The sequence below is a fragment of the Parasteatoda tepidariorum genome, chromosome 5 (assembly GCF_982258835.1).
Source record: "Parasteatoda tepidariorum strain Cologne lab strain chromosome 5, Ptep-v5.0, whole genome shotgun sequence".
NCBI lineage: Eukaryota > Metazoa > Arthropoda > Arachnida > Araneae > Theridiidae > Parasteatoda > Parasteatoda tepidariorum.
Genome location: NC_141759.1, coordinates 119,177,236 through 119,199,117, shown reverse-complemented (window position 1 = coordinate 119,199,117; position 21,882 = coordinate 119,177,236). Strand labels below are relative to the sequence as shown.

The following is a 21,882-nucleotide window of genomic DNA, read 5'->3' as shown; positions in this document are numbered from 1 at the left end:
CTTTTCATTACTCATTTATCACTCTATGAGAGTATGTCTACCAGCATAAATAAATTTATTGCCATAGAGACTTTGTTTTCTTATTTGTTTTGTTGACAAACAGATACAATGATATTCTGTGGCAATCTCAGATGTCAATTTTTAAAATTTTGAATATTTGACTATTAATATCGCGGAAACTGCTAATATCGCCATTCTTATTCATGTCATTTTAATATCAAACATGCATTTTCATATTTATCTTGTGGCATCAGGCATGTTGCATAGTCGCCAAAGGAATCAGCTGGATGACGTACACTCGATAGCGTTAAATAATAGTTAAATTAATTAGAGTTTTACAAAATTAAAATTTATTAAATAAAGTAATTATTTTACAAAATTAAATAACAACAAAATTAAACAAAAAAACAACTTTTACAAACTTTTACAAAATTAAATAAAGTAATTATTAATTTAAAAAATAGTATGAGCCACTCAATATTGAATTTATTTAAATTGGTTTTGGCAAAAGCTCATTTTTAAGAAATATTTCGGCTATATTAAATAAAGTTTTAGGTTTTTTCCAAACTGAGACATTGATTCACTTGCTGTATGATGAAATGGTGTCTCTTGTTTAAGCATTGTTAGGGCGTTTTTTAAAGAGTTCTGCTTTTCTTAGTTTGAATGGAAAGGACTAAAATCTTTGGATGTAGAAAATGCAGAAATTTGCCAAAATTCAAATTTAATAGATGTTGGACTAGATATCACAAATACGATGACATCCTTATCTTCTTCAGGAAAAAATTCTATGTATTTAGGTGCCAAGTCTATGGCATGTGCAAAAAAGTTATTAAAAGCATTGCCTCTTGAAAATAGGTTACTGTACCGTCTTAAAGTGTTGCATCCTGTAATGAGAATGGAAGACACTTCTATTAAGTCAATAAAATATCTGGCAACAGTAACTCCATTTATTATAAATCCAGAAGAGGAATAAAATCTAGAATCCAGTTACTGTTATAAATCTGGAATCCAGTTACTGTTACGCGGAGAACCAGAAGGTTATTCTTCTGACTCAAATGTGTATGCACCAATTGATGTCTTTTGGAACTATTTTGTGACTTGTGATTTGATGTGTTTTTGTGTGTACTTGGACTATTTTGTGAAGAAAGATAATTTGGGAAATATCAAATATCCTCTTATAACAAAGCTTTTTACAGCTCTTTCGTGCATGCCACATGGGAATGTCGATGTTGAAAGAGGTTTTAGTACCAGAGAGGTTTTAGTTTGGTTCATATGTGTGAATAAAAAGCTACTTGACAATAGGGCAAGTTTAAATTTGCATAGTGTTAATAGTTTGAGACAAGTTTTCACATATGAGCTGGGAATTTAAATAACTTTAAAGTTGACAAAGATATGATTAAAGGGACCAGTGCAGCATTTAAAAATTATTCTGCTTGATTAGAGGTTGAGAAAAAAGAAAGCGAAAAGAATCTGAAAACACTGAAACGGAGGAGAGCAGATTCAAAGCTGCTGAAATTGATTTGCTAAAAAAATTGAAGGCTTCTCAAGATCTCTTAGCCACAGCTGAAAAAAATATTAAAGATGGGTTAAATAATAAAGACATGTCGATTATAGAAAGTGGACAGATCCTCTTATGTGAGGCTAAGTTGAGGATAGCAGACTATTTAACAGCATTGGAAGATACCAAAAAGAAACTCAATTTGTTTATGCAGGGAGGGACCTTCAAAAAAGTGTAAAAATTAAGATATGTTATTAATGAACAAAATTAAAAACTCTTGTTATTAAGTTATTGTTTTAATTCTTCTTATTAAATATGCTCCAAAATTGCTTTGTTGCTCCAAAACCATGTGTTGCCACTTGCACCACTTCAGTGGCGTCATCAAAGGCTCATCGCATCGAACGTCATCTTCATTAAAATGCAATGCTGCTGGAAGAAGCCGATCTCTCAAGATGTAAATCAGCTTTCCTGGACTGCGCGCGCCTACACTCAAGGAGGATAAAAAGCAGCTCACCAACGATCAGTGTGCCACTTTGACTTCAGCTCTCACCCGGAGATGTGTGCTGGACCTAAGCCACCTAGTCCAGAAATACTGATGTCTTTCTACTTACTTTGATGATGGACTTTATTTTGTAAAACGCTTTTTAGAATCTTAGTTGTTTATGAAGGAAATAAACCAAGTTATAGTTATAAAATGTCTGGTATCTTCTAAATACTTCCAAACACTAAACTTCCAAAAAATCTAATTTTTAAAATGCAATCCCCTCTACCCAATTTCATCCTGTTCCAAGTATCTGAATTCCTAACAAGATCACCACTCAGGAATATTTTATTAGAATATAAAATTATTTTATCATGTTCTTTAAAAATTATGGTGTTCTTTCAAAAAATGAAGGAAAAAACATCATTTCTAGAGGGAATTATCTTTTAAACTCTTCTGTGATTTAAGAATTTTTATTATTTATTTTTTAATTTTATCAATTTAAAATTCTAGCTAAAGCAAACTAGTCATTGGCTTTCTGCTAATGACTGCAATTGTGCAGTCATTGACAGAAAGGGTACCGGACTCAAAGAAGTATGTTACTCGGTATGGAAGAAGAGTTTGTTTCAGAATCTGATGACTATGAAACTCCAGTGGGGAGTAATGTGGCACCAGGCATGGTGCGTAGTCGCCAAGGGAATCAGCTGGATGACATACACAGGATCGGTAACCTTGTATCCTTCTTCAGTATTTAAGAAGCTTCGAACTTTGCTCTGTGCACACTCATACTTAATTTTACGTTTCTGTTTTTATCTTGTTATGTTACAGTTAGTAATAAATGTTGTTTGATTTTTGTCATAGTTGTCTTCAACTTAATATGAGAGGGTTCCTCCCCTTCAATCTAATTTAAAAGTTATGTTATTCGTATTTTCACAATTTAAAATTCGTGCATCGCAATCTAATTTCACGTGATATCAGAACCTAATATTGCAATTCGTATTAGCATGAGTTAAAAATTTAATGTCACGATACGTATTCACAAGTTTTTTGAAGTCCAATATCAAGATTCATATTCATGAGTTTTTGAAACCCAATATCATGGCTCATATTGACCCATATCAAACATCTATTTTTGTATTTAAAGGTGATTTGAGAAATACGCAGTGCGATTCATGTTAACGAAATCTAAAAATTACATGCATCATGGTTCGTATTTGCGCAATATAAAAATTCAATATTTCAAGTAGTATTTCCACAGTTTTAAAATCCAATAGCTTGATTCAAATTGAACAATTTTAAAATCCAATATCGCAATTCCACTGAGTAGTAATTTTTTTCTTGAATTAGTTACTATAAAGGTGTGAAATTTTCTATTAGTATTTCATTTAATTATTAATGTCAGTTAAAAAAATTATTATGTTAAATATGAAACATGTATGGCATATAAATTAATATCTAGATGTCACTTTTGTGCACAGAAAATTTTCAGGGTCTTTTACTTTGTGTCACAATCACCTCTGTTACTTACTCTCTTCTTCATGTTGGATGTACTAAAATTCAGAAATTTCTGATACCGGCCAACTGTAACACCTTTAACAGTAATGCATTTTTAAAAATTAAAAATTTTAGATGATTGGAAAAACTTTTGATAATGTTAGGCATTTCTTTTAAACTGTGTTCAAATGGATCAAGGAGACAAGGGGAAAACCTGGAATTATCAGACCTAGAATATTCCTATATTAAAACCTTTACAAAGACCTGGAATATTCCTATATAATGCCTAGAAAATAACCAGTATTAAAATTGTCAATAACAGTAACCAGTTATTGAGATTCAAGTTAAATAATTCTAACATCTATCATAATTATTTGTTATAAAAGATACACATTTTAGTCAAACTGAAATGTTCCCGTTGTTCATTTAATAATAATCTTTTACACAGAAAATCTAATATTTCTCATTATAAATAAAAGAATCAAAGTTTTCTGATGAACGTAGGGCTCAATTTTCATTTTAATTTACGTAGTTTAACTGAAATAGTCAGGGAATTTTTTTTTCTGAAATTTAGTGGGAACCCTGTTTAAGCATTCTCAAAATATGAACAACATTACAAAATTCATTTTTAAAAATTTAAAAAAAAAATTAAGTATGAAATAAAGTAATTTTTGGAATTTTGCGAAATACAAAAAATAATCCCATATTTATTTTAAAATATTATAACAAAACGCACATGGGGTGCATTGTAGAAGAAAAGATCAATTTGGTGTCTGCTGACTGACAATTTTTTAGTGTTATATTTTATCACCTTGTGACCGATTAGCAACCGTTATTCCGCTACGCTATTTCATTTACTGTAGCATTTTTTTTAAGTAGTTTGTTGAACTGTTCCTTATTTCTGAGTTTTTCCTGCAATTAAAATCTGTATAGTTATCCTAATATAGATCATACATGAGCATAGTGATTGTGTATTCCCTCTTAATATATTGTTTATAATATGTAACAGGGAATTTTTTGTTCAGATTTGAGTGGCAATCCTTAATCGGTCTTTATTAGTTTTCTGTAGATGTTGAAAATAAACGTAACTGAGCTTAAAATCCATAATGATAAATTGGTATTGAAAACATTTTTCTTTTAATTGTATGTCTTAAAATTCTTAACAATAATTTGAACAATGTTTAATAATTTAAACCAGTGATTCCCAAAGTGGTCTATATCGACCCCCAGGGTTCGATGACAACCTGCAAGGGGTCCATGTCGAGTGAAAAAAAATTGGAGGTCCATGAAATGAAAATAGGGGTCAACGATAGTGGATCTCATATGGGCAGGTAGTGACTTTTAATTTTGGCATTTCATGAATGGAATAATCAACATACACTGATAGTACTTAATTATTTACATTATATTACCTTATAATATAAAAGCATATATCTATCTACATTCTACATAATTTACAAAAGTAGCTATGAAGTAAAAATTTTATGAAAATTTAAGTTATTAGGATTATTTTTTGATGTATGAAACTGAATTATTATAAACTAGCAGTTGCCTGCAGCTCTGCCTGCGTAAATTTTTTTTCTCTGCGTGTAAGATTTTATTTTGTAACAAAAAAGTATTTTTCTGTGGTAAATTGTAGTCTAACCTGTGTTAACTCTTTAGCTAGCTAGACTGCCAACTTTATCTACGCACAAGATCACGGAGATTTGCTGCCTACTTTTTATGTGAAAACGTAATAAGCAGACCGACAATACACTACTATGGTTTTGTATACAAGCTTATTTCCGCAATTATAATATTTGTAGCGGAGTACGGGTTATATAGTGGAATTATTTTATTCCATTTATATATTAAATTAGATTGAATTTAATTAATAAATGTATAAAATAACATGTTTTTTCCACAATATACTTCACTACAGTTAGAAATTTAAATATTTCACTGTGAGTAGCACTGTTCCAGCTATCAAAAATACATTACAAAATTAAGTTGATGAATTTACAAAAAAATCAATATCAGGAAAGCAGGGGGTCTATCCAAAATGGAGAAACATGGCAGGTGGTCTGCGAAACAAAAAGGTTCAGGAACCTCTGGTTTAAACAATATTTTACTAGTATAAAATAATCATTTTTTCTTGAATAATATCTAATTTCATGCTTGAAGTTCTTTTACCATCAGTACAAAGACCAAGGATTTTAATTCAAGTATGCCATAATTTTATAGCTCTCCAAATTTTAAAGGTTTAGTTTATACTGTTGTCTAAATATCTAATTTATCCTAAGGTCTAATTTTGACGTATCTTATTTATTTATGTCATCTAAGAAATTGATTGAATCAGATAATGATTTGGATATGTTGTTAATGGATATGTTTGGATAAGAAAAAGTAACTGAATATAAAATTTAAAGACACATCACTTAAAAAAAAATTATTTTCTAGTGAAGGCAAATGAATGATCATGTTGTATTTTCCCTCTTGCTTTCTGATTATACTATTACGCTTGCCCAACCAGGAGATACACAGCTGCCACTTACGTAAGTGCAAATAGAATTTAGTTTAGGTGTCACATTGAAATATGTTTGATCAATATTCAGATAATCATCTCTACGTACAAAAAAAATACATCGTTAAGAGGTACCACCTACTCCAACGCCGCTATTTTGTGTTTTTAACTTAATGTTGCATTTTGCTTTGCTGCCCCAAAAGCTATAACACTTAAAAACTTAAATTATTAAGGCGTGTAGAAGAGTGTTGTGGAATTATGATGCTATAAAAAAAATTAACATTCTATTATTTATTCAAGAATTATTAACTGTTCAACTTGTTGTAAAAAATACCATACAGGCCTCTCTACAGTCCTTAAAAATTCAACTACTGAGTTGAAATTTGGCATGCTGAAAGGGCCACATTTGTATATGAACTTAAGAGTTTTTTTTCTTCTAAAATTCCAATTTGATTAAAAGGCATTAAAATTTTAAGTGCCTTTTTTGCAAATTCTTTTCTCCCCCTCCCCATGTTTTTGTTGTTGATTTACCTTAAATAATACTGTGTTGCCTAACGTCTATAAGACTTAGAAACTTAAAATTATGAAGGTGTGAAGAATAGTACACAAAATGTTCTAAGGAATTAGGTATATATGATTCCACTGTTAGTTTAAGAATTATTAACTGTTAAACTTGTAGTAAAAAAAAGAAGAAGAAAAAACACATGTTCGTCAATCTACTATCTGTAAAACGTAACTACAGAGGTAAAATTTAATTTGCTAGTTGTACCATTTTATACTTTGATTTATTCTCAGCGTTTTTATAAATTCGCATTTGTTCAAAAGCTATTGCAAACTTAAGTCAGTTTTTTTTTCAGCCTATTTTTCTTTAAACACCGAATATTTTTCCATTATTGTAAAAAAAAATTATTTTTCCCGCACAAAATCTTAATATCTTTAATTTAAAAATTCTTGCTAGAGTAGATGTCAATCTGAAGTAGCAAAAGAAAAAAAGAGATTGTGTGTTGCCCATTATAAATCTTAACATTTATAGTGACATTTTTAAAATTAAAATTCAATGCAATGTTTCCTATTTTAGTTATAGGACAAGTAAAATTACTTCTCATTTATTTACATGTTCGCTAAATATTCTGTGTTTTTGTGGAAAATATTGATGTTTAAGAAATAAACAGTAAGGAATGAAAATCAATTATGAGGATTGGAAAGCGGAGATTCCCAGTATATTAAATTTGTTAAGTGTAATCTCTCTAGGTATCTTAAATATAAAAAAATTATTTATTTTAACTGTATGTAAAATAGAATAAACTTATTTTTAGTAAATGAAAAGTTTTTTTTTTTTTAAAGAGAAAGTTTTTTTTAAGGAAGTATTAATTTAACGGGGGAAGAAAGCTTTATTTCAAACCCAATGCTTTCGTTGTTTTTCTGGAGAGCATATTTGTAAAGAAAGCACATTTTATGTCATCTTTAATTAAACAATCAACCTCGTAAGTGTCCCAGTTATTATTATCATTCGAAAAATGGAGAATATATATATATATATATTTAAGAGAAAGTTTTTTTCTGAATTCAATTAAAACTTTTTTCCCTCCAAAAATACTTGGACTAACATAATCTTACCATTTAATAAGTTATAAATCTCAATATTTATGGTAAAATTTTTAAAAAGAAAACTACATATTTCATCCACAAATGAAGCAAAGCCTCCTAATATATTAAATTTGTTAAGCGTAATCTCTTTTGATATTTTGAATTTTTAAAAAAATATGTATTTATTTTAAATGTATGTAAAAAAGCAACTTTTCTTTGTAAAAGAAAAGTTTTTTAAAAAAAAGAAGTATTAATTTAAAGTGGAAAAAAAGAAGTGCATCGCTTTTATTTCAAACCAATAGCTTTAATTTTTTTTTCACTGGAGAACATATTCGTAAAGAAAGCACATTTGATTAAACAATCATCTTCGTAAGTGTCCTAGTTTTTTCCTTAAAAAAAAAATTTTTTTTCCTTAAAAAAAAATTTTTTTTTTCTTGAAAAAAAATAATAAATTTTTTTTTGAATTCAATTAGAGCCTTTTTCCCCTGCAGAAATACTCGGACTATCTCTTAGTACATTTATCCACTGATATTCCTACATTTATTGATTTTTCAAAAGAAATCGATTAAAATAATAAAAAGAGAAAAAGTTAATAAGTAAAAGATCCTTTTGCAATAAATTTCTAACTAACTCCCTGGCATTACAGTCCATGTTGGACCATGGTCTCACTAAAAAATTTCCTCCAAAGTCTCCTGTCTTTAGCTCTTTGTTTCCAGTTTTGGACTTTTAGAGTCTTAAGGTCTTTTTCTACCTCATAACCATCTCTTGGCCGGTCTTCCTCTTTTCCTCTGGCACTACCCCTTGAATATTTTCTTAATGCCTCTGTTTTCCTCCATTCTTTCAAGGTGTCCTAGCCATTGACTTCTCTTTGCTTTTACATAATTTATGACACCCTTTTCTTTAAATGGTCTTGCAATTTCAAAATTGTATCACTTTCTCCACAGATCACCCTCTTTGACTGGTCCAAAAATAGTTCTAAGAATTATTCTTTCCCAGGTAATCAGCATTTTTTCTTGTTTCTGGGTTGGAGTCCATGTCTCTGATCCATAGATTAAGGTTGATCTGATTATAGTTTTATAAACCTGAAGCCTCGTTATTACTTTTGATGTTAGCAATCTCTTAAGTGCAAAATAACTGTGATTTCCAGCATTTAGTCTTTGCTTAATCTCTGACATAATATCATTGCTTTCAGTGACAACTGAACCCAAGTACTTAAATTCCCTTACTCAATGAATTTCACTTAGAATATTATTTGACATGTCTTCAATTAAATATCGTAAAAAAAATTATAATTTTAATTGCATACTTTATTATTTATTTTTATCTTCTAGGCTTACTAAATATTTAGCTTTTTATCTGCACATTTTTAATTTTGTTCTTTTTAGGGGTGCTTCTTTTATTCAGTTGCTGAAAAATGTCGGACCTGACAAATGCTTTAAAGTCCTACTGTTTGCCCTGACTGAACAAAAGATACTTTTCCATTCACGGGGCCTGATGTTTTGACTAGTGTAGCCGAAGCTGTAGTAATGGTAAGTGTTTTTCTATGTAGATTTATAAGACTCCTTTTAAGCATAGTTAAGATCAGAGGAAATTTTCTCTTTTCACGTTTGCTATTAAAATGTGTATTGCGGAAAATTAGACCAAATTAATTGTTTTGTTCTTCTAAAAATTATTGTGACATGTTAGGTGTGTAGTGATTGGCTCACGGCTAGAGAGCGAGTTGTTCACGCCCCTAATTGAATAATTAAAATGAAGAGTATATACATATTTATATAACCGTCATTGTACAGCCGACCCAATTTTTGGGTTTACTACTATTAACGTTCACCTCTGTATCCTAAGTATAAAGTTAAGTAAGGTTTGTCAACAGCTCACAGACTGAAAATTTTATTTTCAATCATTAAAAGAAATTCACTAATTTTGCTTTCTAGAAGTATAGTATCCTTTTTAGGCTAATTATATTATATATATTATATTTACATTATATTTAGGCTAATTATATTATATTCTTATTTATATTAGGCTAATTTATAAACTTAAAAATTATTCTATCAATGCACACACATAAAATTAAGATAGAAGCAAGTTAAGACAAACCAGAAATGGTGAAAATCAGAACTCATTTGTCTTGTATACAGTTAAAAACAAATTTTGTGATTACAGTTAAAATATATTTTATAGTTGCCCCACTTAATAAATATGAACAGTTATTTAAGAAAAGTCAATTAGCTATTTATTAGCAATTTTTTATACTATTTATAGGAAGAAATGACAATGATAAGAAATTACCCCAGTGATCAATAATTACCCCATCTATAAGGGGCAACATTTGATAGAGTTTCCTATAATCAATTATAATGTTTACAGTAGATGTGAAACAATTAAACAAAAGCTTACACAATTTTTGATCAAAGAAAAAGAAAGTAACTCAAAATATTTATTATTAAGAGAAGGAGGAGGATCTTTGCAGAAATGTACACATTTTGAAACCCATCTTTGAAATGGAAAATACAGAAAGCAGTTTAAAAGATACTTATTTTGTTAGATTAAACAAAAAACTATTATTATGTAAATGTAGTTACACTTTAGGAAAGTGTACAAGCATTCTTGTCCATGTCTCAAATCAAAAAAATATATTTATATTTTTGTAAATAAAACTTAGGTGATCATTATTTTCCCCAGAAGCACAGTGATCGTGAATTACCCCGGGTCACCCTGTTTCACAAAATATGGGATGAAATTCATGTCACTGAGACAAAATAATGTTTCACTATATGTTCTTACCTTCTTTTCTGTTGACTTCTGGATTGGCATTTCTTGGATCTTTCATCCTGTCTTTCCATAAAAGAAAAGGAATTAATTAGAATATGATCATCATAACAACAGTTAAAAATCAACAAAATCAAAACTGTTTCTTATATTTTATAATTTTTGTTAAAAACAATTATTTTACTTAAATGAAATTAATTTTGATTTAAATGAAGGAGAAAGATCATCTATTAAAATTATGGCAAATATTTTTATTTTTAGTAACTGACAATAAATTGAATGTTAAACAACTATCTTTTTTATGCTCAATGCATATTGTATTTTAGCATAAACTACTGATGATTTTTATTAAAAATAATTATGATTGGAAAAGACTATAAAATTTAGTCATGAATTGTAGGGGAAAATTTAGAGGACAGGTCTAAATCTAAAGTAAATAATTAGACTTGAAATTTTAACTTATTATGCATCGTTTTTTGAAGTTGGATAAAATATGTGAATTACTAAATATTTAATAATATTATAATAAAATTGCAAAATAATAATAAGTTAAATATTTTTCTAAAATAATGAAGTTGTTAAAAATTTTCTCTTACAATTTTTTTAATTCTTATTTAGAAAAAAAATAAGATATGTATGAAAAAAATAAGACATTAGCCAATTAGAATTAAAATAAATAGATAAATTCTAAATAAAGCTTTTGTCATTAAGGCCTCCCACTCAATTTTAGAAATAAAATTTCCTGAATTTTAGAGGAAAGTTTCCAACAATTTCTGGATTATATATTTCATCTACACAGTTATCATCACAAATTAAATTTGAATTAAACAATTAATTAAAGCTACTTTATTGTTGAAAATATGTCAAATATAAGTTTCTTAAAAACAAAATTTTTAAAGGTGAAGGCTGAACGGTATATTTTAGAATTAACAACTATATAAAAACAGATAAAAACTCAAAATAGTAAATTAAAACAATAACCATGAAATAATATTCTAATTTCAATTCAAAAAAATTGAACCTTAATTTTAAAGTAAATTAATTTTATAACAAATTTAATTTTACAACGTAATAGTAGTTTTATAACAAATTAATTAATTTTATAACAAATTTAATTGTAAAATTAAACTTAATATAAAGATTTAAAATGTTCTTATACCTTTACAGCAATTCATTAAATGCAAAAAAAAAAAAAAAAAAATATTAAAGCAACAAAATAAAAATTAGAAATAAGGTCCTTCTATTTAATATGTCATTTTGTTATTCATTTATTTAGTAAACAAAATATATTATATTGAGTATCAAAACAAATAAATTGTTTATAAATATTTGTTTTATTTATTTATTTTTTGGTGGTTTAAAAATTATTTAAAATTACTTATCATATCTAATCAAAAGTATTTTTTGAAACAATAATTGACACCCTCGGTTTGGATTATTCAAATAATGTTTTTTTACAGTCCTTCAAAGAAAAAAAATGGCTACCGAAATTAAGCAAATTATTAAATTAATCAATGCTTCTGAAAAATGAAAGAAACATTTGTTATGAATGACTAAGAAATTATAAATTCTTCTTTTATTAGATAGAGTTAATTGAACTTTTATTTATGAAAAAAATCTTCTAATTCATTTTAAAACTAAACTAGCAGCTTACAGGAGAGTATAAAATGAAATAGCCAACTAAAAAATTATTGTTATAAAACATAATTTCTAAAAACTTAACAAATACAATTAAAACGAATAAAACTAATTATAAAAAGTATGTGATTAATAAAATAAATGCATTAGCTGAAGAGAAAAAACATTTTACTTACTTGCTCTTTTAAAGTGTTTAGTTCTCTCTTTTTGCAAAGAGGAAGTAGACCCCTTTGGGACTAGGGACTAAGCAAAGATTCATTAAAAAAAGAGTTTCAAAGATTCAGAAAGTTTTAAAAAAAGGAGTATTTTACGTAAAGAAAGTTATTTTTTCTTTATCATTTGAAACTTTAAATATTTTATTAAATGCATAGTTAAAAACTACCTGTCTATTTTTTGTTCAAAAATAATTCCATTTATACAAAAATAAAAACTAGCAGGCTTTACCCTTTTCTTACTCCTCTCACCAACTCCCGTAATTGCTTATCATTCATTCATCATTGTTTTTTTTTCTTTATATATACTTCCTTAAGCTGCAATATTTTTCACTTTTCACAAAACACATAAAATTTTATTTTCAAAATATACAAGTATTGTATCTTTATGTAAGAATATTTTGTTAAGCATAATGAAATAGAGGATTTAATAAATTTGAAAAATAATTATCTCGACTTGAAAAAAAAAACTAACTTAAGGAATACAGATTGTGTAATTCAATTGGAAAAAATAATGAGAAGTAATTTTAATCGTTAACAAGACCTATCAAAGTTTAAATAGGGAATGGTTTTAACGTGATTTATTAAGTTTATTGCTTTTAAAAATGTCAATATAAATATTAAGTGTGATATTAGGTAACATACAAATCTCTCTCTCGCTGTCTTTCGCTACTTTTGATTGACAACAAATTGTGCGCAAGCTTATAAAATAAATTTTTTATAACAATTGATAAATAGTCAATATTTAAAGCTAAAAAAAGAAAAAAAACTTTAAGAAAGATATAACGAATGAGTATTTAAATTTGCAATTGCTTTCAAACATATTGGAATTTCAAAACAAAATTCTTGTTAAGTTTACACATAAATCCACTATTTCAGCAAATTAAATTCAGCTAACTACGAGAAGAAAAAGTTTTGCTTAAATTACCGCATTCTATGATAATAACATTTTTTCAAAACAAAACCACAACTCTGTTAATAAAACCAAGTACTTAAACCATTTATTTTGTAATTTTTTTGTTAAAATGATAGCAGTTTACCGGATACTCTAGCTTTCAAAATTATAGCTCTTATAACCTCACATTTAGTAAAAAATATAAAACTGAATAGTAAATATTTCTGAACAAATGGTTTTATACAGTGCTCTAAACTATCATGGTAAAAGTACGAAATTTTACCACGTTAATCGCATTGCAACTCATATTATAAAATCTAAATTTTTTGTTATTTTTACCAAAAACATTACTAAACCACTTTGTTAAAAAGTACTGAGCTTTTTGGTGTTCCCCTACAGCCAGAAATAAAGCAAGTTTTACAATATTTTGGTAGTTTTGATTAAATTTTCTTTTCTAGCAAACATATCAAACAATCGTAGTATTTTTAATTAACGATTAATAATTTTCAAGTTAATTATCGAAATCTAAATTTTCTCTACAACTCATCATAATTTCAAATAATAAATCTTATCCTTTTTGCACAGTAAAACAAAATGAATATAACGTGAAAAGAAAAAGAAAAAAAAGCTGCGTAAAAGGCGATAATAAAATTACAATTAATTTTTGAACAAATTTGAATGCCGGTATTAAGTTCATGAACAAAATTAGCCTTTACAGCACTTAAAATTTCAAATTAGTATTTGCATTTCTGTGTTCTGCAGAGCAGCCAGTACAGTATTTTTTTACACCAGATTTTGCAGATAACAATTTCCAAAATTATAATGGAATAGTCATTTTTCTATTTCATCGCACTCCCTGTCCATTTTTCTATAATCCTTTGTGATTTTATTTTATAACTGTCGTTGAACAGCCGAACCGAATTTGAGCTTACGACTATCAATGTTTTAAACGACTATCAATGTTCAACTTTGTATCCTTGTAATTTTGAATCTAATCCAAAAAATAAGAGAACTCCTGTACAAAAGTATAGGGAGCAAATTGCCTTCATGGAGAACTTTTTCATGGAACTGCACCGCGTTTCCATGGCAGGGTGAGGAAAACCGCAAAAACCTCCCACGGTTAGCAAGACGAAGGACTCTAATCCACAATGCGTCTATCACTTGGAATATTTTATGTCAGCCGGGTACGAAATTCGTATCAACCAGCAATTCAAATCCTCAAAACTCATTAGTAGGCTAGCGTTCTTTCCCCTGAGCCACCACCGCTTATCCTTCGTAACTTGAAACTTTTAAATCTTACACTTTTTGTACAGCAAAGCAAAATGTAAAGTTAAAATAAACACCCAAAAATAGCGGAGGGGATCTTTGCTTAGGGCTTTTTTATTTAGAGGGAAACGTATTATAACGTATAAACATATAGTAAATATTTCTTTCAGGATTCGACTCAATAATTTAGTAGTTTTCCTCCCCCTGCTTATGAATTTTTTCATATGAAAAATTTAATAAAAATACAATATATTAATAATTTTTTTCCAGAATATTTTTCGAATTAAAAAGATGAAATCCAGTTTAGAAGTATCTGAGTTACCTCCTCAAAGTAAATTTACTAAAAAATAGACATTTAAATGCATGAATTATAAAAGATCCAACATTTTACACATTTATGTCTAGATGGAATATTTAAATTATACTAATTTTTGAAGTTGCGAAAGACTTAACATTTTTATTACCATTAATTTTTATTACCATTAATTTTCTTCCTTTTTTTAATAATTTATTAACAGTGTCTAACTTCTTCCTGAAAAAAAGTTATTAAAAACTTCTTTACTTAGTAAAAAAAATTCTAACAAGAAATTTTAAAATAATCCTACTTAAAAATTATTACTATAATGAGAAAAAAAATACTATGATGCTTCTTCAGAGTTATATAATTATTATTATAATTTTATCGTTGACCAGTCTGGGCAACGAGGAGACAGTGGGTAAAATTTGTATCTGTTTTTATATAAATAATTTGAAATAATATTTTCATTCAAGTTTTTTGAACAATCTATGATTTACCAGACTTGTCAATGAAAACTCCAATAAAAATGCATCATTAAAGCTTGCAAACATTCTCATCAATAGCAATGCTATTTGTTTTACAGTAATTGTTTAAGAGTTAACCTAAATATGTTTCCTAGGAAGTTACTAAATTCTTTTCCTTCTTCGGTATTCATATTTACATAAGAAATAATGCTAAGACAAAGGACAGTAATTATGTATAAATTAACCATACAGGAATATAAAAACACTTTTAAGATAATTTCATGTAAAAATATTAAAATAACTCATTCATATAAATTCATCTTGGGAAACAATCAACTACAAGTATAAGAAGATCAAAAATTATAGCCTGATTTGATCTTTGTGTGTTGCTTTTTTATTAATGCTTATGTTAACCAGATTTTTTATTTATTTTTTTATTTTGACTCTTACAGATTTTTACTTGAGACTATAGTGTTAAAGTTGATCTAATCAATTAAGTTGCTCTCTGACCAATCCTAAAAATTTCCTTTCATATGAACTTGGAAAGAAAAAAAAGGCTGCCGTGCTCACCGAACTTGATACTTGTTTTTTCTTTATATCAAATAAATTTTTTTCTATATCAGAAACTTGAAAGGGATTGTTTTGGGAGTTTAACTTAACGTTTGCTATTCATTTTGCATTTCTGTTCACTTAGAACTTTAAATTACTAAGGTGTGTAGAAAACTATATAGGGATTACAATGGAAGTAAAAAATTAACATTCGATAGTTAATTTGAGAATTTGTAACTTCTAAACATGATGGGAAAATAGACCAAAGTTACTCTGCAGGCTGCAGGAATGCAACTAAGTTGAAATTTGGCATGCTGAAAGAACCAAGTTTAATACAGAGTTCTTTTTCTTTTTTTTTTTTTGCTTAAAGATTTTTTCCCTATATGATAAATATCTTTCCATTGGAATGTAGAAAAATTTATCTTTTACGTGATTTTCATAACTTCAAACTTCCCTTGACATAAAAATTTACAAAAAAAGAAGAAAAAAAATTAACAAATATTGCCAAATATAAATCTTAACATTTATATAGATGTTTTAAAAAATATTGGGAAAAAAGAGAGATAAAAACAGTTTTGAATATGATCCGGTATATCATATAAGATCATCATTATATATTATTAACAAGAAAAATTATTTTTGTTTTAATTGCTATTGTCTCGCACATTTTGTTTTTAATTTAATTATTTATTCAAGTACATTTTATTATTTTCTAATCAGCTATCATCTAATTTTTGTTAGGATTCTTAAAATAAAATATGCTTACGCGGAAATTATAATAGTTATATATTTTACAAACAAGAAGATTTTTAATCAACTTTTAAGAACAAGGGGAAGGAACGGTTTATGTCCACTGCTTCTGGTTCTGAGAAGAAAAAAAATTTGTACACGGGCAGAAACTGCATCTTTATTGTGTAATAACTCTCTGTGAGAACCGATTTTTTCCTTGTTTTTATTTGCTAAACTAAGTAATCTTCAAAATACAACTAATGGCAATACAATAGTAATTTTATAAAAGAAAGGGGGACATAAACCGTCCTCCTCTTTTAATCTACAATCATGAATGACAAGCAACTACTGGGGCTGATAAGCGAAACGAACAGGTAATGGAGCCTCCCAGTAGAAAAACAAAAGGATGCTTACAAATAGTCTATGACGAAAAACTATTATTTGTGAGTGTATGATACACATTTAGAACCATTTCGAAAGTCGGACTGTGGAGGCTGATGAACTGTAGGCAAATCATTTGCTGCAGTTAAGGTATAAATCATGTCACAATCTAAAAATCATTTTATTAGTGAAATATGTGCATAATGTGTAATTTATCTATTAAGGCGTGTTTTTGAAAAAGTTATTATTAGCATTAATTATTATTATCAGAATTCTACTTGACTAATTTTAAAAGAGTTCTACTAATTAAAAGGAAGGTATGAAAATGATTTTCTTTTGTAGCATGAAAATTGTCATTTACAGGCAGCAAGAAATACCGCTTTATTTTTCACCTGTTCATGATTTAAAGTTCTCCCCTAATAAGTCCTAATTACAAAATAATTTTATTTCATCTAAACAATTATGCCATTTCTGAAATATTGAGATTCTGTATCTTCAACTATAAATTGGTAACTCTACTAATATTTCAACTCGATAAAAGTCGAAATTTCGGTACTCTTAACGTTCTTTTTATATTTCAAACAGGGTTCTTCCACTAACTCCAGAGATTTAAAACATTTTACACATACTTATAGTTGTTAACTCCCCCAAAATATTAGTTGCAAGAAATCTTTTTAATGCATGCATAGGAAACATTTTTTCCAAATCAGCATTGAAAATGATTAATTGTGTGTTTATTATTTTGAGTTGCCACTGCAAGTTATGTTTCTTTCATTATTCAATAGTTAATGGGAAATGAGTAATTTTTTTAAATGTCTTTTGATTTGAATATTAAATTGATTTAGTAGCAGAAAAAATTGATATCTTTTTTTAAACTATGCTATGACTCTTGTACAATTTTCTGCTTTAATTAGAGTGCTATGTAAGTCTTGAATTAAATTATATGATAAATTTAACTATAAAGCAAAATTGAAAGGGAGAAAATTTTAATGTTTATTTTAGTCTAATTTGCTATTAAAAAAATTGAATTTTAAATAAAATTTTTTAAAATGAAATAATTCTAGTTTAAAAAAAAACTATTTTGCTCTTTAATTGGTAAATGAAGTTGCTTATTTTTATATTAAATATTTTCCGAATGACACATTTTATGCTATCGCAACATATGAGTTATAACTTTCTTCTCTGCTTGATATGGATAGTGAAAGCTTAAGGTTTGAAGGTCAAGCCCGGGGTGGGGGGTTCCCTACGAAGACCACCTCTCATTCTCTTTTCAAAAGTCACGCCGATCAGTTTACAGACACCCGTGTAAATGTTTCTTGGCGAGATTCTAGAGAATCAAAAGCAAAGCAACCCTACAAAACCCCACACCTTGTCTTTGAGAAGCATGCTGTTTGGATTTTTTCTCACTTGAAACTTGTGTTTTATTGCAAAAAATATATAATTTAAGAAATTTTCAACAGCAAGATAAGAAGTATCGGATCTTTCGTCAATAATTTTGTACTTTCATCATTCGTTCATACATTTTAAAATATTATATATCAAGCTGTAGACAGAATTTTCTTTCGGAAGGTATTTAAATTTGTAGTATATAATATCGCATTTCTTAATAATTACGAATTCGTAATTAACTTATCTTGCATTTATCTTCAATTTATAACGTTATACTCATAAATAATTTTTTTTCCATAGGTAAATCATTACATGCAAAATATTTGCTTTGCATCTTCTGTCAAACCTTTTTTATTAATCAATAAAAGGAAAATATTGTAAGACAACGTTCTCTCATAAGTATTTAAGATTATTTTTATAGTAAGGATTGAAATGTTTATTAAAAACTCATAGGGAAAAAATTTACTATTTCAAGAATAGGGAAAATTTCTTATTTTGCAAGGGAAATTATTTTTTGTCAATTATTTTCTTTTCGGGAGTTGTTTACGCCCCCCGCCATATTCTATTCCTTGCTTACAGCCCTGTAATAAATGATAGGATATTGAGTTTTGAAAGCGTATTAATATATTTTAGTTAAGATTTTCATAAAAGAGAATATTTCTTAAAATAGTGATAAGTCAAGGAAACGTTAGTGAAAATTTTACTGTAGATTAGAAAAAGAAAAAAGAGAAGAGCAGGCAAAAAAATCATCAGAACATCATGAGGGAAGCAGTACTTTCATATAACACATAACAGTTTTATATAACAGTATTTTCAATACAACTTGGGGTTAGTAAAAAAAATATGATTATACTTGGTACAATTATTATATATTTCCTCAGGAATGTTTAAGAAGCTCACCATAAATTAAGTAATTGATTTTCAAACTATTTTACCTTTTTTTATTTTAGTCATAGATTTCTTTTCGAGTTATAGAGTTCTTTTTTTAAAGAAATTCTATTTAAAAAGAATGGTATAATACAATACAGAATATTATAAAAAAAAAGTAGATTTACTGAAATTGCTCTATTTATCCCAAGATCATGGAAAAATTTACTTAACTCGCAGCTCATTTTTTGATGCTTTCATATGTAACACTCAATCTCTTACCAGATAAATATCAAGTACCATAAGAAAAACAACATTCATTTTAAAAGTAATTTTCGTTTGAACTAGAAAGGGTTACTTATAAAAAGGGTTTATTCACAAAAGTTTAAAGTATTAAAAATCAAATTTCTTTATTAATTTTTTTTAAATAAAAAAAGAGTTTATAATTAATTAAAATAAAACTTTATTTATTTGTTCTATAATATTTTAATTTGTTAATGTAAGATTTGTCATACTGGATAGCACGGATTAGCTGTCCCCATAAAACGTAATGTTCCTTTACATAATTCTATAGTTTCAATTAAAAAAAGAAAGAATTTTTGATTTTAGAGCTCAATTAGTATTTTTCCTCTTCATAGGAAAAAATTAAACAAACTATCCACTCGCAAAGAATAAGAATACTTAAAAAAATGAAGGCACGATTTTTTTTTTTCAAATTTAATTTAATAAAAATAACATTACATTTTAAAAAATAACATATTAAGTATAAAATAGGTTTTATTTAGAGTATTATTGACAGTATTAAGTCATCTATGACTGAAAAGAGACATGAAAAGAACTTTAGTTAGCTGAAATTAATTTTATTAACCATCACTAAGCCATGCTATTTTATGGAAAGGGATTTCCATTTTCTTTTATACTGTTGTTTTGCCATAATATTTTAAAAGAAAATAATCTTTGATACTGTTGTTCTTATCTTGATTTTTAGCGATTTGATATGAAACTGACTGTTCTAATCTTTTCGAATTCTGAAGAAAATAAAGCCCTCTTTCTCCCTCCCTTTGCTGAGGAGGTATATGATGTGAAAGCTAGAAAAATAATTTCCCTGCCATCTATCGGAAGCTTTTGAAAACACGTCTAAAATAATAAACAGCACCCTCTTTATATGGCATTTAAAAGATTTTTTTATTTTATTATTATTTTAAATATAAATATGATGCTACATGGAAAAATATTCTTGCTATGTAAATGAAAAAGAAATATGTTGAGCATTTTGAAAGTATAATTATGATTAATATAATAAAATAATAAACAGCTTCCTCTCTATATGACATTTGAAAGATTTTATTTAAGTTTTTTTTTTAACTATTTTAAATATAAATATGATGCTACGTCAAAAAATATTTTTGCCATGTAAATGAAAAATAAATATGTTGAGCATTTTTAAAGTATAATTTTGATTTTCATTTATATTCTGTACTAAAATTTAAAATAAAATCATTTTATTGTAAATTGTCCAATATTTTGAAATTCAATTAATAAAAATTCCAAATATTTTTGTATTGTTTAAAAACGAATTTTTAAAAACAGAATTTCTTTAACAATTACTATTTTCAAATATTGCCCCAAAATTTTTTGAACAAAATATTATTGAGTTTATTATACTAGAGTTTGTTCTAAAAATTCAAAAAATTTAAACACTATTTATGCAAAACTCTTAAAACCCTTTTTGAATCCTGTTTTTAAAAAGTAAGTAATTAAACTGAGATTTTAAGTAAAAATAAACATTAAATATTGAACATTTAAATAGATGAAAACAATTTATATAAATTAAAAATGTCCTATTTTAACATTTATTATAACATAATACTTAAATTGTAATTAAAGTTTGCAAATTAATAAAATAAAAAAGTATATTTCATAAAAAATCGTTACTTTGAACTAAAAAAATGTATGATTAAAAGGAGGATTTCAGCAATTTAAAGTACTTTTTCTGTTTATCTGTAAATATATTCATTATTTCTGAATGTCTTCATCATTTCTGAATTGCATATTAATTTTACTTTTAAAGAAGGCTTAAAGAAAGGTAATTATATATGTATATAGTTATAAATAGTTATAGTAGCTCATTTCAGGCTTCTTCCTAAAATGCCGTAATGCAAACAAGAACGGACCTTTAGCTTTTTCCTGCTATTATATGAAATTTTTTTAACTACATGTTTTTACCATCTATTATTAAAATAAAAAATTTTTAGGAATCATGTAACATTAAAAATAAATATATCTTTTATCTAATAAAAGAAAAGTCTTTATTTTAAAACATGTGCTTAATGCAACAAATTAAACATTTTATGATAAGCAATTAAAATAAAAACATTTTTCAATAAATTTAAGAATTGTTCTAGTTATAAGTTATAATAATTTTATTTTTAAGAGAAATAGTATTAAATTTCATCAAAAATATTTACTTCAAAACAAAGAATATAAACGAATTTAAATATTATACTTCGAGAAATGCTTTTTAGAATAAAAAATTCTTATAAATATTTATTTAAAAATTTTAAAATATTTAATTTCAAATCGAATTTTTAATCAAATTACTTTTTAAAAGTATTTAATAAGTAATTCCAGAATTCATATTTAGGTTATAGCAAATTAATAAAATACTAACTTTTTAATGTTTTATGTAAAATTTCTGCAATTTTTAAAGAATAATGAAAGTGCATTTTTTTAATCGTAATATGCTAAATATTTTATGGATTTTACTCTTCTATTGTTTTTCAAATTTTCGAGTTAATAAAAAAATTTTATACCAACTCTACACTTTCTCATTATTAACCAATCTATTCATTGTTACTTAAA

At 26.8% G+C, this 21,882-nt stretch overlaps 1 protein-coding gene across 10 annotated transcripts in view; it reads left to right on the top strand.

Annotated features, from left to right (window-relative positions):
- LOC147810102 (uncharacterized) overlaps nt 1-21,882 on the top strand; it is a 49,446-nt gene that overhangs the window by 14,293 nt on the left and 13,271 nt on the right. For 6 of the 10 annotated variants that reach the window (XR_015434216.1, XR_015434217.1, XR_015434220.1 and 3 more), the window contains exon 5: nt 8,949-9,092. The exons of 1 other annotated variant lie outside the window; for it this stretch is intronic. Coding sequence is in view for 2 of the 9 variants with exons in the window: in XM_087164994.1 (XP_087021120.1) it covers nt 2,576-2,705; nt 4,672-4,804; nt 5,913-5,925 (276 nt within the window). In the remaining 7 variants the exon portion in view is untranslated. Of the gene's footprint in view, nt 1-2,492; nt 2,838-4,671; nt 4,805-5,912; nt 6,008-8,948; nt 9,093-20,008; nt 20,643-21,882 lie in introns of those variants that run through there. 3 more of the 10 variants (XM_087164994.1, XM_087164993.1, XR_015434221.1) reach the window with 3 other exon arrangements.